The 22,853-nt window shown below is 42.7% G+C and overlaps 1 protein-coding gene across 2 annotated transcripts; it reads right to left on the bottom strand.

The window, feature by feature from the left end:
- Positions 1-9,421: 9,421 nt before the first annotated feature.
- Positions 9,422-16,993, bottom strand: tor4aa (torsin family 4, member Aa). Of its 2 annotated transcripts, none has more exons than XM_088320068.1 (4): positions 16,853-16,993; positions 14,826-14,889; positions 12,891-13,328; positions 9,422-10,464 (listed from the first exon to the last, which is right to left on the bottom strand). In XM_088320068.1, exons 3-4 carry the CDS (start codon positions 13,326-13,328, stop codon positions 9,625-9,627), a joined length of 1,278 nt encoding a protein of 425 aa, XP_088176194.1. In that variant the 5' UTR covers positions 14,826-14,889; positions 16,853-16,993; the 3' UTR covers positions 9,422-9,624. The 2 variants fall into 2 exon arrangements, with proteins under 2 accessions (XP_088176194.1, XP_088176195.1); XM_088320069.1 differs by lacking the exon at positions 16,853-16,993 and adding an exon at positions 16,745-16,791.
- Between the last annotated feature and the right edge of the window lie 5,860 nt (positions 16,994-22,853).

Below are 22,853 nucleotides of genomic sequence, written 5' to 3'. Positions count from 1 at the left end.
ACATTTTACTATAAAGGATTTTATACGATTAAATGGAAGTTACATTTATCGAGTGCAATAAAAATTTTCACTGAGTGGGCTTCAGGTCACGCCGTTCCAAATTCGGAATGTTTTTGCTGGGGAAGTTTGATGACAGGACTCTGGCGATGGATGTCAGGCATTGTTTTGAAAAGCGCTCTGCTGTTATGAGTTTTTCAGACATCGAGGCGAGGGGGTGGACCCCACGTGGGGGCTTTCATTGGCACGCCCATGAGAGGAGTCGGCACACCAGCTTGCAGAAAAAACGTGGGCAGAGGAAGAAAGGCAGAAGATCTAGAGAAGAGGCTTGAAAGAGACTCGAGCGACACTAATTCGGCCATATATTCGATGGTGTTCACTTAGTTAAATTGTTTAAGAAATGAAATTTGCCCCCGTGTGGAAATGCTGGTCTCTTCTCCATCTTTTCCTTCAAGAAATGAGCGCGCATTGTTAGGAGAATGCAGGTTGTGTTTGGTTAATGGAGTCAGATAACTAATTCGAACAATTTGGTAAACGGTACATTTTAATTTTATTCCCAACAATGTCAATGAGAGCTGGGTAGTAACAGAGTACATTTAATTCCCCCTGTACATTTACTTGAGTAAGTTTTGTGAAATTTCGTACTTTTAAATCCCTGTATTTAAATTTTCACTTAAGTTAATTTGTGAAAAAAACTGTACTTTGACTTCGCTACATTAGGCAACCGTGAGGTCATTACGTAACAAATCCCCTCGTAAGTACGCGTCTGTCTGTCTGTCTCTGCTATTGTGGCACAACAAGGGTTGCTGACTAGTTAAAATGAAATATTTTGGGATTTGTGTTGTGTAATCCGTATTTGACTGTTAGGGGAAGTTTATTTTTATTATTAAGGGTATTGAGTTTTGTATAGCAGAAAGGATATGAGAAGTACTAGTGTATCACCGCTAGAGTGCAAAGTCTCACAGGTCAGAGAGGGTGCTTGGGGCAAGTCTCACGTGACCTCGCGTGATTTAGGGAGGCTTGCTCAATAAATGAACCTTATTGCCAACAATTAAATTGTGTCGTGTGAGACTAACATGTATAATCTATTTTACAGATGAGGTAAAACAACAACGAAAAAAAACAAAAAAAAAACAATATAAAACAAATGTGTAACACCAGCTGGAGCTAGCCCATTCAATTGGGTCCCGTTACTCTAAGGTGCATTAATTTTGACGCAGAACTCCGCCAGGCTCTACCATGTTTAACCAATCAAACGTAGCAGCCTCGTCACGTGACCATATTCTACTTCAGATGGAAAATGTCGCTTGGCAATAGCGACTATGAAAACCCTAAAGAGGTGAAGCACCCCTGGCCTCACATCAAAAGCACGTTCCCCTTAAAAAGGGTTCCAAACACCAGCTTCAATATCCAATGTCTCCTTTGTTCGAGTTCATGGGCTAGCTTGTTGTACTGCTTGCAGAGCCTGTTAAGATCAGTGCTACTTGGTGCAACGTGTGCTAAATTTATTTGATTTATACGATTTTATTTTATTACTTGAAGAACTTGTATTTACGTTGATTATTTTCAACTACTTTTAAATAAAAAAACAATTTTTTTGTTGATTGGATGGACTTTGATTATTTGATGATCTGATTGGTTGTTTTAAAAAAATACGACGTTACTACAGTTACTCCGTACTTGAGTACTTTTTTTCACCAAGTACTTTTTTACTTCTACTCAAGTATTTTGACGACTACTAGAGTAATATTATTCTGAAGTAGAACTTTTACTTTTTGGCTCCTCTACCCACCTATGATGTGATATGATATGATGTGATATATATATATATATTGTAGCGAGCAGAGACGGGAGTCGTAGGCGGAGTGTCAAACAAAGGTGCCAAAGGACGCTGCTTTAATAACATGTAAACTTGCGATAACCAAAACAAACACACGAGAGTGGCTAGAACCGGTCGAATTAAGAGTCCCCCTAGGAACTCGCTAACTAAACAATAGTTCCGTGGGTGAATTATGTACAACCCACTACACAAGCCCCCCCAGAATTCACCCATAGTCAAAGTCTCTGTGCCTGGTTGGGACGCTGACCCGGCCACTGCGGGTACAAGGAGTTGGAATAGCAGGGGGGTGAGAGCTTGTGGACTCAGTTGGAAAGCCCACAGTTGCTGGGGGCGGAGGGTCAGAGTGGGTACCCACGGGACCGAAGGGTCGTGCCGCAGGAGGACGGCCGCGCCGTGGGGCTTGGGCCAGTTCCAATGGCTTGGACATATCCATGTGGGCAGGCTTAACCCTGTCCACGGAGACAGTCTCTGGCCTACCACCGATGTCCACGACCATGGTCTTGTCGCCATGCTGCAGGACCTTAAACGGTCCATCATAAGGAGGGCGCAATGGTCCGCGGTGGGCATCGTGGCGAATGAAAACAAAACCAGCCGAGCGCAGGTTGGAGGGAACCCGTGAAACTGGCCTGCCGTGTCGCGATGTGGGGATAGGCACAAACGCTCCCGCAGTGCCCTGCAAGATGGACTTCTCCCTGGATGCAGCCCAGGGTGTCGTTGGGTCTGGGATGAAATCACCTGGCACCCGCAGCACTTGACCGTAAACCAACTCAGCTGAAGAGCACTGAAGGTCCTCTTTGGGAGCGGTCCTCAGTCCCAGCATGACCCAGGGTAGCTTATCGACCCAGTCCCCATCGGTCAGGCTGGCGCGCAAGGCCGCTTTCATCGAGCGGTGGAACCGCTCGCACAACCCGTTAGCCTGGGGGTGGTAGGCAGTGGTGCGGTGAAGTTTGACTCCAAGGCTCTCGGCAACCGTGTTCCACATCTCGGAGGTGAACTGTGCGCCCCTGTCAGATGAGAGATCTGCAGGGGGTCCAAAACGGGCGACCCAGGTTCCGATGAACGCCCGGGCCACATCGACAGCTGAGGTGGAAGTCAGCGGAACTGCTTCAGGCCAACGGGTCGTCCTGTCCACCATCGTCAGGAGGTAAGTGAAAACGTGTGAAGGGGGCAGTGGGCCCACCAGGTCAATGTTAACGTGGTCAAACTTCCGTTCGGGGATGGCAAATGGTACCAATGGGGCCTTGATGTGACGGTGCACTTTGGCGCGTTGACATGCCACGCATGAGTCGACCCAGTCCCGGACGTCCTTTCTCATTCCTTTCCACACAAACTTCTGGGCCACTAGCTTAATGGATGCTTTCCTGCCAGGATGAGACAGGCCATGTATTGCCTCAAAAACAGCCCGACGCTAGCCAGCAGGGACAAGCGGCCTAGGCCAACCCATGGAGACGTCACAACAAAGCTTGGCCCCTGAGTTTCCGACCGCAACCTCCTCCAGCCGCAAACCAGTGTCTGAGCTCTTGAGCGTTTGGATGCCGTTATCAGAAGCCTGGTCCACACTCATACTGGAATAATCAAGCCCCAATTGCACAGCGCTGATGGTTGCTCTGGACAGGCAATCCGCAACCACGTTGGACTTCCCAGCAATGTGCCTGATGTCAGTCGTGTATTCCGATATGAATGACAGCTGGCCGTCTTGGACATGGAGAACGTAAGAGGCTTATGATCAACAAAGACGATGAACTCACGGCCCTCCAAGATGAAACGGAAGTGGCGAATCGCCAACCAGATGGCAAGTAGTTCTCTGTCGAATGCACTGTATTTACGTTCTCTGGGGACCAGCTGGCGACTAAAAAAGGCGAGTGGCTGCCAAGCATTGTCAACCCACTGCTCGAACACAGCACCCACTGCAAGGTCTGATGCGTCTGTAGTCAGTGCGACTGGGGCTCCGGGGGCTGGGTGAGCCAGCATGGCTGCCTGGCACAGCGCGGTTTTTGTGTCCTTGAATGCCTTGATCCTCTCAGCGGTCCATTCAACAGCTTGATTGGGTGACCTACCCTTGAGGGCTTCGTAGAGTGGGCGCATGACATCAGCGGCTCGGCGAATAAACCTATGGTAGAATGTCACCATGCCGAGAAACTCCCTGAGGCCCCGTGCTGTTGGCGGCTGAGGAAAGGTGGAGACGGCCTCTACCTTAGACGGCAGGGGGGAAGCCCCATCCTTGGTGATGAGATGCCCAAGGAAGTGGATGGAGGGTACGCCAAAAACACATTTCGCGGGATTTATAATCAGGCCATGCTGACTGAGCTTGGTGAAGAGGTCTCTGAGGTGCTCCAAGTGTTCCTCTTCTGAGGAGCTGGCAACCAGGACGTCGTCCAGGTAGACGAACACAAAAGGCATGTCCCTGAGCACTGAATCCATCAGCCTTTGGAAGGACTGAGCGGCATTTTTCAGTCCGAACGGCATCCTGAGAAATTCGAACAACCCAAATGGAGTTATCACGGCCGTCTTCGGTATATCTGAGGGATGCACTGGCAGTTGGTGGTATCCGCGCACGAGGTCCACCTTGGAAAAGAGAAGTTTGCCCGCCAGGTGTGCAGAGAAGTCTTGAATGTGCGGGACCGGGTAACGGTCGGGCGTGGTAGCCTCGTTAAGGCGGCGATAGTCCCCGCATGGGCGCCAGCCACCGCCTGGTTTCGGGACCATGTGTAATGGAGAGGCCCAGGGGCTGTCTGATCGGCGAATGATGCCGAGACGTTCCATGTTAGCAAATTCGGATTTAGCAACTGCCAGTCTGTCTGGATTGAGTCGTCGGGCCCTGGCATGAACCGGGGGCCCCTTGGTTTCAATGTGGTGCTCAACCCCATGTCTGGTCGTGGAGGCTGAGAAGATGGGCTTCGCCAGACTGGGGAACTCGGCGAGGAGCCGGTGGTAAATATCACCGTCCAAGAGAGAGCTGGACAGACCCTCAAAAATCCCCTTGTCGCGGACACACGCGAGAGAGGAGAAATTCAATGCGTCAACGAGGCGGCCATTTTTCACATCGACGAGTAATCCATTGGCACACAGAAAATCTGCACCAAGAAGAGGAAAAGCAATATCCGCAGTGACAAAGTCCCATGTAAACTGCTGACCCCCAAAACACACGTCCACTGTCCGTGTCCCGTATGTGCGGATGGGGGTGTCATTGGCAGAAGTTAATGGAGGTCCATGTGTTCCCCCCCCCACATCGTCCACAGTGGCAGGGAGGACGCTCCTCTGGGCGCCGGTGTCACACAAGAACTTTTGGCCGGAGATGGCGTCCCGGATGAACAGTAGCCGGTTTCTTGCGCCTGCACTCACGGCCGCTACAGAGTGCAGGCCTCGAAGTTTCCCGTCGCGTTGGAGGTGCAAGGGGGACGGCACTTCTTGGCCCTGGGCCCAAAACGTGCATGGTAGTAACACAGACCTGACACATTCTGATCGTCGGTGGCCGCGCGTGCCTTGCTGGCTGGGGGCGTCGCACTTGATGGTGTGTAGGCGCGTGTAGGGGCCAGCACCTCATGTGTGTATCTATGCGTGGCCAGGAAAAACCGGTCCGCTTCCTCTGCCAGTGCACGCGGATCTGTAATGGTTGTATTTGCAAGCGCCGTCTGGACATGCGGCGGCATGTGACGCAGAAAAAGTTCAATGAAAAGAAAATTTGGCTCTTCGGTGCCAAGCAAGTTTAACATCATTTCCATGTGATCCGATGGCTTACTGTCTCCTAAGCCCTGAATAGCAAGGAGGCGTCGAGCACGCTCAGAACGCGACAGTTCAAAGATTCTGAGGAGATATGCCTTCAGTCCCTTATATTTATCCAGTTCAGGAGGGGATGTGATGAAACTCACCGCTCTGGCTGCAGTTGAGCTCCCCAGAGCAGACACCACGTGGTAATAGCGAGAGTCATCGTTAGTGATTCCGTGCAGGGCGAATCGAGCTTCTGCTTGTGCGAACCACGTTAGCGCTGATGACTCCCAGAACTCGGGGAGCTTGAGAACGGGCGCGTATGCCATGACGGTATGCTCAGTAGTATGCACAGCCTCGGAAACTTCCACGAGACTAATGTCGGGGTCACCAATGTAGCGAGCAGAGACGGGAGTCGTAGGCGGAGTGTCAAACAAAGGTGCCAAAGGACGCTGCTTTAATAACATGTAAACTTGCGATAACCAAAACAAACACACGAGAGTGGCTAGAACCGGTCGAATTAAGAGTCCCCCTAGGAACTCGCTAACTAAACAATAGTTCCGTGGGTGAATTATGTACAACCCACTACAATATTATATATATATATATCCTGTGCGGAGTTTGTATGTTCTCCCCGTGCTTGCGTGGGTTGCCTCCGGGCACTCCGGTTTCCTCCCGCGTTCCAAAAAAAACATGCATTTCAGGTGAATTGGCCAGTCCAAATTGTCCCTAGGTGTGAATGAGTTGTCTGTCCCTGTGTGCCCTGCGATTGGCTGGCAACCAGTTGAGGGTGTCCCCTGCCCACTGCCCGGAGATGGCTGGGATGGGCTCCAGCCCCCCCGCGACCCTAATGAGGATAAGCGGTACGGCTGATGACATGATATATATATATATATATATATATATATATATATATATATATATATATATATATATATATTTTTTTTTTTTTTTTTTTAATTATATATACCTGTCGTTCCTGGCTAGTGACGTATACAGATAGACACTAGATGGTGCTGCAGCTCAGCCTCTGTGCGTTTCCTCAAATAAGTGAATATAGTTATTAAACAGTTTACATACAACATTAATGATTTGTTTTTTTTTAAATTATTTGTTTTAAGTAAAACACGAGGGACCTGAATTTTCCAAGGTTCTACAAAAAGGGCAGATGTTCAAAGTGGGGAGCCGAGCTTTCAGCCGCTCTGCCCCCAGCTCTAAAACTCATTGTCTGACCTCCAAAATTCTGCGACCCTGTCCACCTTCAAATCCGGATTTAAAACTCACCTCATCAGACTTGCCTATTCTTGACCGTATGCCTCACACACCGCCCCTTTTAACTATAATGTTTTATTGGCTATTACTTGCTTGTCTTACCCTTCGTTTATTGTTGTCTCCTACTCATATGTACAGCGATCTTGGGTGTCCTGAAAGGCGCTCCGAAATACAATGTATTATTATTATTAGATTAAATTGGTGTCAAGCTACTGTAAGAGCTATACATTTGATGATGAAATGAAATGATCTGCATTTATATAGTGCTTTTCAAGTCAAAGAATACTTCCCAAAGTGCTTTACAATGTGCTTCACACTTACCCATTGACACACACACTCACACACCAATAGCGGCCATTCAGTCATGCAAGGCGCCGACCTGCTTATTGGGGACATTAGGGATTTAGTGTCTTGCCCAAAGACACTTCAACATATAACACGGAGGAGCCGGGAATCGAACCTGCGATCTCTTGATCTCAAGACGAGCGCTCTATTGCCCCACACTGTAATTCCTAAAATCTCTATCAGTTCTAAACTAGAATCGTAAATACTTAATTTGCTGTGCAGTATGTTTTTCTAACATGATCATTCTTTTTACATGTGCTCAATTATTTGTAATAACTGAATAGCTCTGAAATCAGACTGTTACATTTTTGCCAAACATTCCATTCTATAATGAGCATCTTCAAAAGTAGTTCTTGGTGAAATATTTTACAAAAATAAGGCACACTGGACTACAGGCCACATAACATTAAAACTACTGTAAGAGCTAGGGTTATTCATAAAAAATCCAGAGAACAAGAAAACACATGTTTAATTGCACCATATTGTCCAGAAAAAGGGTAATACCCCGGTTCTCTTTTTCTAGAAAGATGTTTTTTGTGAGTGTTTTGTTTTGCGGCCACAGTCCTTGTAATAACCTAGTAACAACTTTGTAATAACATAGATATTTCAGAAATGCATATCAAACTGGTAGCCCTTTTCACTGGTAATAACAAAGAGGTAATTCTGTGGTTCAAAAAATATGGACTAGGGGTGGGCGGATCCCAAAATATTGAAAAATCATCCGTACTAAGCAAGTAATTGGATCAGATTGATACTTTTAGCCTGGGTTCGATATTTGCCCAATTCCGGAAAGCCCCGCTTCTATATGTTGATAGTGCAGCCCAAAGGTAAGATCTTGGGCCCTGGCCCGAACCTGACCCAAAATTCGAGCAGGGCTTCTCTCTCGCTGTTGTTGTTTTTTTTCTTCGTGGATGATATCTGCACAGCGTGCACTTACTTTTACTCAATTTATTATTTAGATGACTGCTTTCTACTTCCACTTGAGTAATATTTTTCTGAAGTAACAGTACTTTTACTTGAGTAGTACACTTCGGTGCCGAAGTTATAATATTCAGATAACTATCATTAAGAACATGCTCACCAAGCTATCAGTTTATCTCCAAATCACTAAATCCAAATAAATTTTTATCCTCGGTGTCACAATAGAAGATGCGCCGATTCCTCTTTCCGCCTCTACATTGCTTATGTAAGACGTCATTTCAGCTTACAAGCTTTACAAACTTTCTGATTTATGACCAAATATTTCACTATTTGCAGATTGTAATCTGCAGAATATGATTTTCTTTTTCGGTGCCATTCCTTTCATTTTCATTTCAGCGGTGCACTTCGAAGTGCAGACTTGATTTGAGGGAAACCGGCGAACATGGCACTGAAGGACACACGGCCAGAGTAAAGCTTCGGGTTTATTTTAGCGGCGAAGTAAAGCTTAGGATTTACTTCAGAATTTCACCCGGTTTAGGGAATCAAGTTTATCTGTTTGGTTTTGGCAGGTTCAGGTTTATACACGCGCGACTCGGGTCGGGTCGGGCTAGATTTTTTTAGGCCTGATCTTACCTTGAGTGCAGCCCTTCTTTGTCTTACACAGCGCCCTGGGAAACTCTTTAAATTTAGGCCCGAGTATGTGTGACTGACAGGGACAATTTTAGCAACTCCCCCTACCTGGCTTGCTACTGCATCCTGCCTGCCAGGCAGAAAAGCCAAATGTATGTGCCCACCCCACCAGAAGCTAAAAATCACAGGCAAACGAGAAGCACAGCCCAATATGGACTTTTGTTTCCGACTACAGAAAAGAGAAAAATACCAGGTATAATTTATGTGGTAAAGTGTTCTGCTACCTTGGCAACACCAGGAATTTAAATAACACATAAAAACTCACCTTGCAGTGAGCAACAAGCTGCAACCAAAATAAAAACATGTTACTGTTCCTGAAAAAACAGCTGTTTTGCATTACTTTCTTTTGCACAATATTTTGAAAATAAACTATTTTAGTTCTGTAGTTGACATTGTCATACAGTTGATGTATTTTCGATACATTGCTGATTTTTTTGCTTCGACTCTCTTGAATTTTGTTCTGGAACAGTCGTATTAAAAATATTTATATATAATATTTTATACTGTTAAAGTTATTTAATTAAGAAAATGAAACATGTTTAGCCTAAAATATTTGTTCTCTATTTATCGAATTTATAAACTAACTCTACAGGGGAGGGTTCAATTATAGAATGATCATGACATTTCTCAGAAAAAGGTATCGGTATCGTATCACTATCAATCGATACTACCATGCATTTACTTGATCGAAATGATACCAAAATTCCTAGTACTGTAGACATTTATGTGCATGTACAAAGAAGAAAATCACCATTTTCTACAGCGCACTCCCATAGTGTCCAGTCTGATTCCAGCCTGCATGAATTTGTCATTTATATCCCATTCTGTCTTATGTCCTGCATTGTCCTGTCCCCTCATAGCAAATTAACCTTAGCCACCACTTGTTTGCATCCGGTGACCGAATATTCCCTCCCCCCTACGGAGGGATAATATTGTATCTCTGCCGCCAGCTGCTCCATATGGGCGCGGTCGGGGTAAAATCCCTCTCTGCTCATCTCGTCCAAAAAACATTCCATCACGTGACTTTTCTCCAGCAGGCCCAAGGGCACTAAGTTCACTTCAGCCCAGAGCGCATGTCGTTCCTGCAGGTGGCGCTGCAGCATGGGGGTGAGCTCCTGCACCAGGCGAACGCCGTGACAGTCTCCAGCCGAGGCGTTGTGTAACAAGTGCTTGGTGATGTGTTCGTGTCCCAAGTTGCTGAGGATCACGTAGATGGCGTTGAGATACTGGTTGTCCTGGGCCGAACTCAGCAGGCCCAATACAGCGTCGAGGATCTCGTTGTGCATGTGTTCCGCCTCGTCCAACACAAAAAGCGGGATCTTCTCCTCTTGCTCGCCTAACTCAACCGCCTCGGTGACCAATGCGACCAATTGCTGGGCACAGCGTGGGGAGTCCGCCTCTAGGGGGCAATGGTGCAAGGTGAAATACTGGAGCACCAGGTTCTCGCCCACCACCGAGCGAAAGTGTCCCGCCAGGAGGCGCCCCAGGTGGCTTTTGCCCACGCCGCTGGGCCCGTGCAATGAAACCACTAGGGGCTTGTTATGCACGTATGTGGACAGGAAATCCTTCAGGTGCCACACGAGCGCTTCTACCGCCCCCTGCTGGCCGAAAACCTCCCTGCGCAGTGTCTTTTCCAGGCCTTCCAGGTCGTAGCGGATCACATGGTCGTCCAAATTCTCAATGGCGTTGTACACCTGGGACACAACAATTCAGATTGGATTATTTTGTATGATAGCTTATTCAGAAATGTTTATTGTGGTGTTAATTTAGATATAGTGCATGTATGGACCAAGGGGGTAGGTTTGATCTTGGCATCGGTGGGAACATAAGAGCATTTTGATCACGTAATTTTAGTGGGGACAAAGCATTGATTGCTCGATATTAGTGAGGACACATCCCTCCGTCAGGACCAAAACTACACCCTGGGTACTGTCCTTTACTTAGTGGCTTGCTGTGAAGTTTGTGTCTAGTGAGGTGCAGTCAGATTTACAAATAGAAAATATTAAAAAAAGTCCATGCGACAAGAACCAAAATTCTGGACGTCTCGACTTGCTGATTGCCTGTTATTACGATCGTTAATTCTATTGTTTGGAGCTGAGGTGTGCTTCAAATCGGAATCCTTGGTCTCACTATTGCCCTCTGCCATGAGGCAAGAGAATTGCATGCCTCAATCTAAATCTGCAGACACCCAGGACAGTAATAAAATGAAATCTTAATTGCATTATATAATGTTAACATTCAGCTATTTTGAAAATGAAAATTCAAAAGTTGTGAAGTTAAATTCGCTTTCCAGAATTGGAAACTGCCTTTATCTTCTGGCTTAAAGTCACGATCACATTCTCAGTCAACTCATTCCTCGGATAAATTCCTCTTTTTTCATTAAAAAAAAAAAAATGGGGACGAGCAAGAAATCACTCTCCACCCTCCTCACTGCTTTCCTGCTCCCTTATGTGTTGCAAGTGCCGGATCAACTTTGATAAAAGAAAGATAAAAGCAGTGGGCAAATATTTTTTATAAAGGCTCTTTGGACTCACTTGAGCATTGTGAACACATACTTTATAGAGAAAAATATTCTACTTTCAACTTTTTAAGGAAACAACAAACGACACACCCCACATTTAAATGAGAAAGGACTTCAACACTGGATATATATAACTGTCAGCAGGAAAAGATGGAATAAATACTTAATTGTAAACTTCCGAGTATTTAAAAAAAGTGTGTTAATATGATAAGTTTTTTCCTTACTATTTAAATCGATTTTGTTTTTGTTTTTTAAGAATGAAAGTTTTCAGAACCACTACAAGGTGCTAAATAATACACAATGCCCTTTAAGGTATCAGTACTCACAATTGTAGCTTTTACCTGTATCAACTCCCTTTAGTTACCATGTAACAATAAGAAATGTGAACTTATGGGAATGTTAATCAAAGAAAAATCATTTTTGTGAAGGGAAGGCAATATTTTATGGGCTACTGAATGGTATTGGAATGAGATATTGGTATCCATGACCACTCATAATTTGGGTATTGGTATCTATATTAATTGGAAAAAGAACCCCAATCCTGTTATTGTGGCGAGTGGTTTATTAAGATGTTCGTTACGGATTGTCGTTTGTTTTGTAGATTTTGTGTATTGAGCATGTGTTGTAGTGTTGTAGAAAGTAGATAATAATTAATGATAAGGGAAGTATAATCGGAAATTAACTGGAAGCGAGCAAGTCTCGGAGCTGACAATAGCCTATTGCGTGTAGACATCTGGCGGAAGTCAGAGGATGATGTTGTTGCAGGAAGTCACAAGCTGTTTGCTGAGTGAGCCGTGGCGGGCGACCATCACGAATTGTTTTGAGCACAGTATAAAGGCCAATGTGAGAAGAAGAATGATGAACGTGACTGGAACTTTGGACACGTCTCGAATGCAATAAAGAGCGTTCCCTTTTTGCCATATCTTCTCTCTGCGTATGTTTTGGGACGACGCCCAACGATGCTCTCTCCAAAAGTAGTTAGTGCGGGGGTCAGCAAAAGGTGGCTCTGGCGCTGCATGCAGTACTTTGGCGCTCCCTAGTGGCTCCCTGATACTTTTTGAAAATATTTGATAATGGAAAATCCTATGGTTCCTGTCCATGACACAACCATTTTTAATGCTTTCAACTGAATATAGATTTATATACAATATATATGAACAGTATGTGTGCCCTTCTTTTAAGGCTTATATAAAGCTTTTAGGTTTTTTGTGGCTTTAAACATATGGGTTTTTCGTTTTGATCCAATATGGCTCTTTCAAAAATTTGGGTTGCCAACCTGAGTGTAACCTAGAGGTAAGATCATGGCTGAAAAATCTCAGCGCGACCCAACCCAGGGCCGAGGGTATTAAAGCCCGATCCAGCCCGAGCCCGACCAATTCACTTGATTTCCAGGACATTACATTTCATATTTTGTCTGTGAGGACACAGGAGGAGGTGCGGAGATTTTGGCCGACTTTCGGGTCGGGCTCGGGCTTAGGATCATACCGCTGGTGTAACCAGTGTGTCTGATGTTAGTAAGTTTATTTTAATAGTTCATTGTAGTTATCATAGCCATTATGTTGGGTAGTTAGTTAATGAGTGTATGGTTTTTGAATATACCTGTACAAAAAGAATGGCAGTGAGCAGGTAAAGGCAAAACTGTGCCCGGCTGTGCTCGTGTCCTCCGGGGGCCTTCCGTCGTCTCCTGTTGGGGTACAGCACCCTCCTTTTCTTCTTCCTCTTTTTCCTGGGAGGCGCACAGGACACCGGCACAGGGACGGCGTCGAAGGTGAAGATTTTGGGACTGGTGCGGGTTGGGGCCCCCGGGACCCCAGTCATAAGCAGCGCCATCTCCTGGCGACGCTTCTTCAAGGCCTGGTACTTTTGCTTGATGCGGATGACGGCCCGCAGAGTGGACGAGATTTCCGAGAGGCTGCTCCCTCCCGCGCCGGTTGCATCCTTGCTTTTGGCGTCTTCCTCTTCATCTTCTTCCATCTCCTCTTGTTCATCGTCCTCCTCCGTGTGGGAGCTCAACGAGCCGCTGTCTTGGTCGGTCATCTACAGAAAAAGGAAACAATATTCCAATCCAAGACCTTCACTGTATATTGAAAGTCAGTGGTGGTCCGTGAGGACCTGCGAGGCCTTCTCTACTGGCCTAACAAAGGTCTCAATCATGCAATACTTCTTGTCTCCAAGCTTCCTTTCATTGCTTCACCCTTGTTGCGCTGCTTTCATATTTAATTATTTGACTAAATTACATCTCAGCCATCAGTTGTTGCTAGGCCCAGGAATCTACCCGGACGCTTTCCCAAAAATCCTGAAGGCCCTGACCTGCAAAAACAGTTTCCTTTTTAATAAGAATTTTCTTCTTTTTTTCACTAGTTTTTTCCTTTTTCTTTCTTTTCTTTTTTATTTCCCTTTTTGTCATCTTTTTTTTTTTTTTTTTGGCTTTATTTTCCGCCTTTTTAAGACATTTTGTTACCTAATGTTACATAATAATCGGTAATATTAGGATAAAGGAAACGAAAAACATCTGGAGAGCTGCTTGGGAGCCTAAAGTGCCGGAAATCCCATCACTACTACTACGTGTAGTGTAGTGGTGATGGGTACTCCTTCTGAGAAGCGGCTTTTTCAGCTCGACTCACTAAAAAGGGACGTCTCTTTCGACTCCCAAATGCTTCTTTTGATTTAATCCATATATTACGGATCATATTGGAACATTAATCTAAAATTGAGGTAAGGATTATTTTTAAAAATGTATAAATTTTACGATGTTATGAAAACCTTTATCTTTTCACTGTACAGTGACCTTTTAACTCTTTTAATCTTTTAAAATGTTTGCAGTAAGCAACTTTAAAGTCAAGCAACACAGAGTATCTGAAAGAATGTAAATTAGTAACTCTCCAGTGTCATATAAAGACTATGATATAAAGGACCTTTAAAATGCAACTTTTAACCAATTTTGTCTGAAACTACACAAAACCCATTTTTATACCATTTACTCTAAATGAGTCTAAATTTAGCTCCTTTTCTGGCTTTCACTCATTTCTTTTTGACTTACATTCAATTTGTACTCTTGAACACTCTTTCTTTTGGATACCAAGGCAACATCACACATATTGACCAATCATTGAATAGAAAGAAAGTGAGACAGAGACAAAAAATATATATATATCTCAAAGGGAACCGGCCTCTGATTGGTGGGGAGCCGGCTCAAAAAGCCGTTACGTTTGCAAACAACACATCAGTACTCGACTCAAACACTTGTTGCATGCAACTTTTAAAATGATGAATGACAAACTCAATAATAATAATAATAATAATTTCCTTGTATTGTCATTCTGTGTAACAATGTACACAGAACGAAATGTCGATTGCACCTGACCCGTTGTAGCGAGCCGATGCAGCCGCAGCCAACAGAGGGCGCCGCCGACCACTTTTTAAGTCTTAGGAATGACTCGGCCGGGGCGCGAACCACCGACCTCCCAGTCTCAAAGCGGGCGCCTTACCATCTAGGCTACTGAGCTGGTATCAAGCCCCAGTGACTAAGCTCACCTCTGATTGGCTGTCAGGGGAGATGACCTTCCAGTGACCCGAAAAATCTTCCCAGTTGCACAACCTGTAAACAAACAGCATTGTAGCATTTGTGTGTTTTTATGAGTGTTTTTTTTTCATTCCACCCTTCTATTAGAAAGTGGGTTCCAATCTTCTTTTATGCCATTGTTTCTCAAACAGGGGGGCGTGAGGCTATGTCAGGGTGGACCCACCCGACCTTGGTAACTTTTTTTTTTGTAACTGTTCGAAAATAAAGTGAAATTGCGCCTCCACAACATCAGGGGGCAGTGGTGCTCTCATTGGCTAAATGTGCGCTCCATGGCATAGAAGTTCTTTGCCATAAGCATAGCACAGTGAAGTGTCGCAGACCCTCACGTTACACTATGAAGAGTATTAAATATTACACATGGATAAGACAGGCAAAGAGAGACAAACATAAGTCTCCCGGAAGCCAAGAAGATGAAATGTTTTGAAGAAAGGCCAGTGTGTTTACTGACTGTCTCATGGAGCCAAATAAATCAAGCCTTCACTTCAAGACATTACACCCCAATTAGTGGAAGTATATTTTGCCTGACCCTGAACCTGGCTTGAAATGACCAACAATTGTAGCGTATTCAACGTTTGGTCAGAATTCTGTTTCGCAATGTCAGAAAATGATCAAACCATGTCAAAACATGTGATATGAATACTGTGTTTAAGGTCAATCACATAGATATTTTATCTGACTGATACTGCTGGAATGTGAGGTTGGGGACGGGGGCGTTGGCTTCATTTGCACATCAAAAGTTGCCGTCACAACTCCAACACAGGGGGTCCGCCCCTCCCGGGAGACCGGAACCCAGACCTGGTACACGTTTCACCCCGCAAAGGAAGTCAGAATTTGGTCAGCAACAAGGAAAGAGCACATATCCTAACAAGAAGAATTGGATCAAAATCCTGGCCGGTCCTGACCAAGTCTGAGCTCAACAAGCAGCCAGATAACCTTGCCAAGTCACCAACCATATTTGCTACATAATTAAGAAGCAGTGTTTTATGGAAAGGATGGAATATTTGTGAATATTTGTTTAGCTAAGTAATGTTATAATATTACCATGGGTAGCTGACCCAAATGATTTTGTCTCTACTATCTCCAATATGAAAATGTAGCAAAATCTAAAAACTGTGAAGTTAAATAAGAAAGAACGAGCGCTGAACCGATATAACTATATACTATATTTCAGATATTCATGATGACAGCTGAGGTTTAGATTTCTCCTGCCTCCCCTGCCTGTCCTCCACAGGAGAGAGTAAATTTTTAAAAACATTTTCGATTTGTTTTACTTGAATTTTCCTTTTTACATTCAACGCCAGCGCTATCGAACATGCCACTCATCGCCATGACGACACAGGCCACTTCCTGCTACTTTACTGGCAGCTGGCCGCTTCAGTTTGAATGAAAAGCTACACAAGTTAGAAATCAAGTGTGACATTGTTTACACTGATTTTACAGCTTTGTTTAATTCTTTGAGGCAGTTTTTAGTTCCCCATTTGGACCGTATCTTGAAAATAAGTAGAAAAAGACTAAATCTTTGGAAGAGGCTTTCAAAACATTGTTCTCAATTGCGTAATCTAATTGTATGCTGTCATTTTTGAGCCGCTTCTCCTCCCGACCTGATAAGAATTCTTAAGCAAGGAGTCGCTCCTTTTGCTACTTCTTCAGAAAATATCCAACGAAGTGGGAACACTGATTAAAAAGAAGGAAAACAATGCTGGTGAGTACAATGAAGTGGACATCACACTGGAGAAATGCTTTACCTGAAATTTCAGAGAAAATCCAAAAGGGACAGAAGACAAAGCGTGAGAAGGGATGTGAGCAATTCAAAGCATAGAAATTCAAGACATGAGATCAGATCATTTTTCAGGTATTTGCATGCACAGACCTGAGCAGGAGGCCGCATTCCAAACTCTGCTTCCTTCCTCCTCTTTCTCAAACGCACATGAGCCGACTTTGATAGCACTAAAAATTCAAACCTAAATAGGTGACTCACCTGCCAAGGGTTTACTCCGCTCGCACAATTACGCTGTTGCACCACAAAACTCCATTGTGTGCATGAAACAACTTTTGTGCTGTAGTGTTTCAGACCTGCTGTTGACTCCGCCTCCTTCATCCTGTTCTCATATGACAGCAAATGAAAACACTTCCTTCTTTTGTCCCACAAAATGAGAAAGCACAGTCAGCAAAAGATAGAATAAAATTAAATTAAAAAAAAAAGCAGCATTCCTTGAGAAAACCCTTAATTTGATTATTTGGACCTTCATTTAATCTCAAAAGTCAATTAAATCCATAAAATGAAGGTTTTTTTTGGCAAATCAAATGGAAGACCCTACTTGTTGCTATGTCAACATGTTCTGCCTAGGTCATCAAAATCGGTTTAAGGGGTGGGCGATACAGAGAATATTGGTAATGAAAATGAAATGATCTGATAAAGCGCTTTTAGAGTCAATGACTTCCCAGAGCGCTTTACAATGTGCTCCAAATTTCCCAATAGCGGCCTTGCAGCCATGTAAGGCGCTAACCTGCTTATTGGGGGTGTAAGGGGTTCAGTGTCTTACCCAAGGACACTTCGACATGTAACACAGACAAGCCGGGATTCGAACTGGGATCCCAAGACGAGCGCTCTACCTCCTGAGCTACTGCCGCCCCGGTATCGATCCAAGTACTCACAGGGTGGTATCGAATACCGATCTGATACCAATAATTTTTTGCTTTGAAATGTTGTGAACATATAATTGAACACCTCCCCACTTGAGTTAGTTTATAATTCCGATAAACGCAGCACAAAGATTTTAGGCACTTTAAATGGTTTACTTTATTATTAAATAACTGCATTGCAAACTGCAGAACTGCATCATATGAGGTGTCCTTAAAAGTTGAAAGTTAAACATTTTCTCTATTAACTTATTCAGTTTTCAGCGAAATTGTCCCTGAGTACCAAAAAGTAAAATTATGTTTTTTGTTTTTTAATATTGTAAAAGCTTCAGGACTTCTAAACAGTAAGTATCAACCCTCTGGGAATGATTTCAGTATGATAAACCACCAAAAGATGGAAGGAATGGCTTTGATCAGATATTTGTCCACACATCGAGGAGCCCCCACTCCCTCATGTTGCTTCCTATCGTCAGCGTTTGAGAGTGTGTGGGCAGCCCCTGAGTGACTGAAACCGTGTGATCACCGGAAACATCTGGCACTAAAAAGTTTATGCATCGTTCATGCATAAGTGTTCTTGCAGTAAAACCTCATTTTGCATGCAAAGTGCCTTCGTGTTTGTTGAAAGCATATTTTAGATATTGGAGGTATCACAAATGCTATAAAAGACTGATACAGAAATGCATTTCACAAATACCTGTTTTTCTCAGAACAAAGTATTTTCTAAGAAACCTAGCAATGTTCACGGCAGGAGCTCAGGACGTAGAGCGTTTATCTTGGGACCAAGAGGTTGTGGATTTGATTCCTGGGGTTAAATGTCCTTGTGTGTGTTCTGTTGCTAATAAAAGTTGAAAGGGAGGACACGCCCCATGCAGCCATGGGCAAATATTTGCATTACTGTCCACCCGAATCTTTCATAGTGTGAAAGGGGCAGTATGTTTTATTTGACCACTAGGTAGCGCTGTAGTATATCGTGCAACTGATAAGTGCTAAATTACAGCCTCTATTATAATTATTCTAGAATGTTAATTGAAGTCCATTATGAAGATTACACTTTCAACGTCCATATTGAATGGACAGACAGTATGTATTATTTAGTGCCTCCAAGTGATAGAAAATACTTTATTCATTGAAAAAAAAAACGATATTGATTTAAATGATAAAAAAAATACATTTACACGGAATTTGAAATGTTGCTACTCTCTGCTGCCATCTACAGGCTTAAAGTCATGATCGCAGCCTCAGTCAGTTCATTCCTCAAGTCCTAATAAGATCTTCTTTTTTACAACTTTTAGGGTCTTGGATTGGCGTTTAGACCGTATTTGAAGGCAGCCTTTTCTTACTTTCTCCATTTTCAGGCTACACTAACAAAAACCCCAAGGACGAGCATGAAATCCCTCCCCCCTTTCCAGCTTCCTTAAGTGTTGCGTGTCCAAGACTGGCAGTGCAAAAAGTAAGATTAAGCAGATAGGCATGGTGGGAAAAAATAAGGCTATTTGAACTCAGTTTGGCATTGTTAACACATACTTAAAAGGGAATGTATTCTCCTTTCAACTATTTGGAAACACCTCAAAATACGCACCCCACACCTGACTACCATACAAAAATGTATTTAATCTACATAATGTAACCCTAACCTAGAGAGAGCTGACTGGATTGTCTGCCATCTTGCTGTTAAGGACCTAAAGACAAAAAACTTTGTCAAAAGCTGAGCAAAAAATGAAAACAAAAATTTTGCAATTTGGCCACTTTGAATCTCCCTAGTTTCTTCCTTCCTTTTAGTATTCTTCCCTGCGCCTTTTAGCACTCGTTTAGGTTGCACAATAAACAACAACGGCATCTAAAGGTGAAATAATACAGAATGTCTATATGAAACTAAAATGAGGGATTAGATTATGACTCAAACTTTCATGAAAGTAACAATATTTGGAATATTCAAAGTACTTCTTCGATTTCTCATCACAATAATTTTGAAAGACTTGGGTTGAAGTCGAATGGCAGTGTCTGAAACTCATGACAAAAAAACATGCCTGCCCCATTTTTCACAACTTGAAACACAATAAGACGACTAATCACAAAAAACCATTGTTGCAAAGTATTAAGGATTGATAATCAGAATATATAACAGAACAACACTTTAAATTTAAGTTTATTATAAATCTACTTATAACATTCATTGCATGCATATGACTTCGCTGTTTTCCATCTGCCATCAGTATGTACCTGTATTTACTCTATCTTCATTCATGCAATGTTTGCGTTGCGTCGTCTGCTAAAAGCCACGTGAACTCCTCCTTCCACGATGCTTTTAAATTACGTAGCGTCATAAATTTTGTTAGCTTCTTTTGAATATTTCTTCTGGGGCTGAGGTTTTGGCTTGATTCCTAACAACTTCTCCATTTTTCCTCTCTTCTCTGTGCGTCTACTCTGGAAAATGATATGCAAATGCGCGACCTTATAACGCTCGAGAAAGTCCGGAGGTACTAAGTTATTCGATGCAGGCTTCTGATTGGCTGCCGAGTATGCAAATTGCCAAACAAACAGAAATTCCGAAATTTCCAAACCGAACGAAGATTTCGAAATCGGAATGAAGCAAACGTTTGATTTGATCTTTTTTTTCCCTTGAAAAAGTTGTCGGCCACCTGGGCAGAGACGTTTTGTAAGTTGTACGCCCGACATAAAAGATGCATGCCCCGGGCGTCCGGGCAGACGTTATTTCAGACACTGCAAATGTTTTTTTTTTTTTACTACTTCTGGTAATATTTGAAATCAAATGCAATACAATTCTCTTGACCATTCTAGGGGCACTATTAAGTTCTACAAAAAATAATGTAAAGCCCAAACAGTGACATTGGATAACAGACGTTTGATGGAATGATAGTTTTACACGCATAATACTTTGAAAAAAAAAAAAAAAAAAAAAGGTTTTCTTCCCTTAAAAACAAGGATGAATTGCAAACTTCCTGTTTGTATATAAAAAAGAAAGCCTGCCTGGCACGAGTTTGTTTGGACAACAAACACTTGAGTGTCCCAAACAGGGAGCGGGTTAGGACCTTTCAATTTGTCTTCAAAACTCATCCAAGAAGTCACAGTTTAAGCTCTGGATTTTGATTGAAACCTTTAAAAAAACAACACAAAAAACACTTAATTGGGTCCAAAAGAGACCGATTTAACTTTTGGTTTTAAAAAACCTGCCCAACTAATTTGACGATTGCATTTATTCTCCTGAAAAGCAAACCAATCTTCTTGTTTTTTTAGGTTAATCATTAAACCAGCATTTCTCAGTGACGGCATTTGAATAATAAATTGAATTGAATGAACCAAGTCAACTCTGAGATGTTTAACCCCAAAATTTGGTCAAATCACCAAGTTTTCCAGACTATAAAGCGCAAGTTAATATATAGCTCACCTTGCAAAATATTCCTTTGCTAAAATGGTTTTCTATATAAGGCGCATTAAATTAAAATTATAATATAAGGGAGACTAGCATGAAAAAAGGAAAAGTCGGGAAAAAAAAACCCAAGTTGTTTCTTTGAGTATAAATATTTGAAAATCATGTTTCACAACTAAAATGAATGGACTCACTCTTGAATGGTTAACGTATGTAGAAGCATTTTCATTGTAATTACAGTGGCTTGCGAAACTATTTGGCTCCCTTGAACTTTGTGACCTTTTGCTACATTTCAGACTTCAAACGTAAAGATATAAAACTGTAATTTCTTGTGAAGCATCAAAAATAAGTGGAACACAATCATGAAGTGGAACACACTTTATTAGATATTTTAAACTTTTATAACAAATAAAAAACAAAAAAGTGGGTGTGCAAAATTATTCAGCCCCTTTACTTTAAGTGCAGCAAACCCTTTCCAGAAGTTCAGTGAGGATCTCTGAATGATTCAATGTTTATCTAAATGACTAACAATGATAAATGGGATCCACCTGTGTGTAATCAAGTCTCTGTATAAATGCACCTGCACTGTGATATTCTCAGAGGTCGGTTAAAAGCGCCGAGAGCATCATGAAGAACTAGGAACACACCAGGCAGATCCGAGATACTGTTGTGGAGAAGTTTAAAGCTGGATTTGGATACAAAAAGATTTCTCAAGCTTTAATCATTCCAGTTTTATATCTTGATGGTTGAAGTCTGAAATGTAGCAAAAGGACACAAAGTTCAAGGGGGACAAATAGTTTTGAAAGCAACTTCATGTTGGAGCTCAACGTACGAGCCCAACTTCGAAACGCACGAGGTGCAGCAACAAAGCTCACTTTTTGGAGTAGATAAAAAACAACTACAGTATTGAATGTGGCGAATGAAATGAATACAATAGTCTTTAAATGTAAAAATGTACATTCTGTAACTATCCATGTAAACCTTTGGTAACCAACCACTGGGTTGCAGATCTGTACCGCGCCGTGGGTCGTTTGGTACGAAGGTCGCACAGAAAAAAATAAAAGTTTCCTATTTTAGAAGAAAAGTTGCCTTGTTTTTGCTTGTACCATATATAACAGACATGTTTTCTACCCACAATAGCACACAAAGTTTAGGTGCGCATTATATACGAGGTTTTACGGTAATATACTGTAATTGAGCAATCACTGATCAGTCAAAAAATGTCGCTGACATTTGCAAAACTTTCGATGCAACGGGTATCAAACCCGGAAAGCAGCGATGAGAGCGCCTAATCACGAGGGATGTAAATGACATACGAGTAGGCATTCGATTTGATCTCATCATCACGTGATTTTTACTCCCAGTACCACGTTGCTGAACTCCGGGGGCAATGACTAAAATGTGGGGTAGAGTTCGGTTTACATGTTTTGGTTTTGAAAATGTCTTTCCTTGAAGAAAAAAAAGGAAAAAAATGTAACAAATGACACTTGAAAGCCTCGGCTTCAACGTCCCTTTCGGCACATGTTTAGGAATAATATGGTATTTTTCTGCTGTTTTGTGCAAATATTTTGTTGTTCCATTTTGTTTATTAGTGGTTGACGCTGTTTTTTTTAAAAAGCTGTTCCCCAAAAAACTTCATTCATTGACAAGATAATCTATGAACACAATTCCAAAATAAAAATAGAATCAACACCCCTAGTGGTCCGGTGATTAACCAGTGGATTTAGAGTTGTTATTATTATTATTACTTGTATTGTTATCATTACTAATGTTATAAAAATGTCAGACGTTGTTGTAAACCACTAACAGTCAAGTTTATTAGTATAGCCCCTAATCACAAGACGTCTCAAAGGGCCATACACACCGTCCCCTGATCTAAAACTGACATGAGGGCAAGGAAAAACTCAAGACCTAAGCGTTCAAAATCTGTTGATGAGTCCTCTCCTTATTT

Source organism: Urocampus carinirostris, chromosome 16 (genome assembly GCF_059441175.1).
Source record: "Urocampus carinirostris isolate Australia breed hairy pipefish chromosome 16, RoL_Ucar_1.0, whole genome shotgun sequence".
NCBI classification, from domain to species: Eukaryota; Metazoa; Chordata; class Actinopteri; order Syngnathiformes; family Syngnathidae; genus Urocampus; species Urocampus carinirostris.
Note: the sequence above shows the minus strand (reverse complement) of the source record. Positions and strands in the feature narration are given on the sequence as shown.

Bases quoted from the DNA above. Each gene is read 5' to 3' on its own strand.
- tor4aa (XM_088320068.1), bottom strand. From the start codon at position 13,328: ATGACCGACCAAGACAGCGGCTCGTTGAGCTCCCACACGGAGGAGGAC. The intron at 10,465-12,890 runs GTATATTCAAAA...GTTGTGTCCCAG, and splicing joins CTGCCATTCTTTTTGTACAG to GTGTACAACGCCATTGAGAA.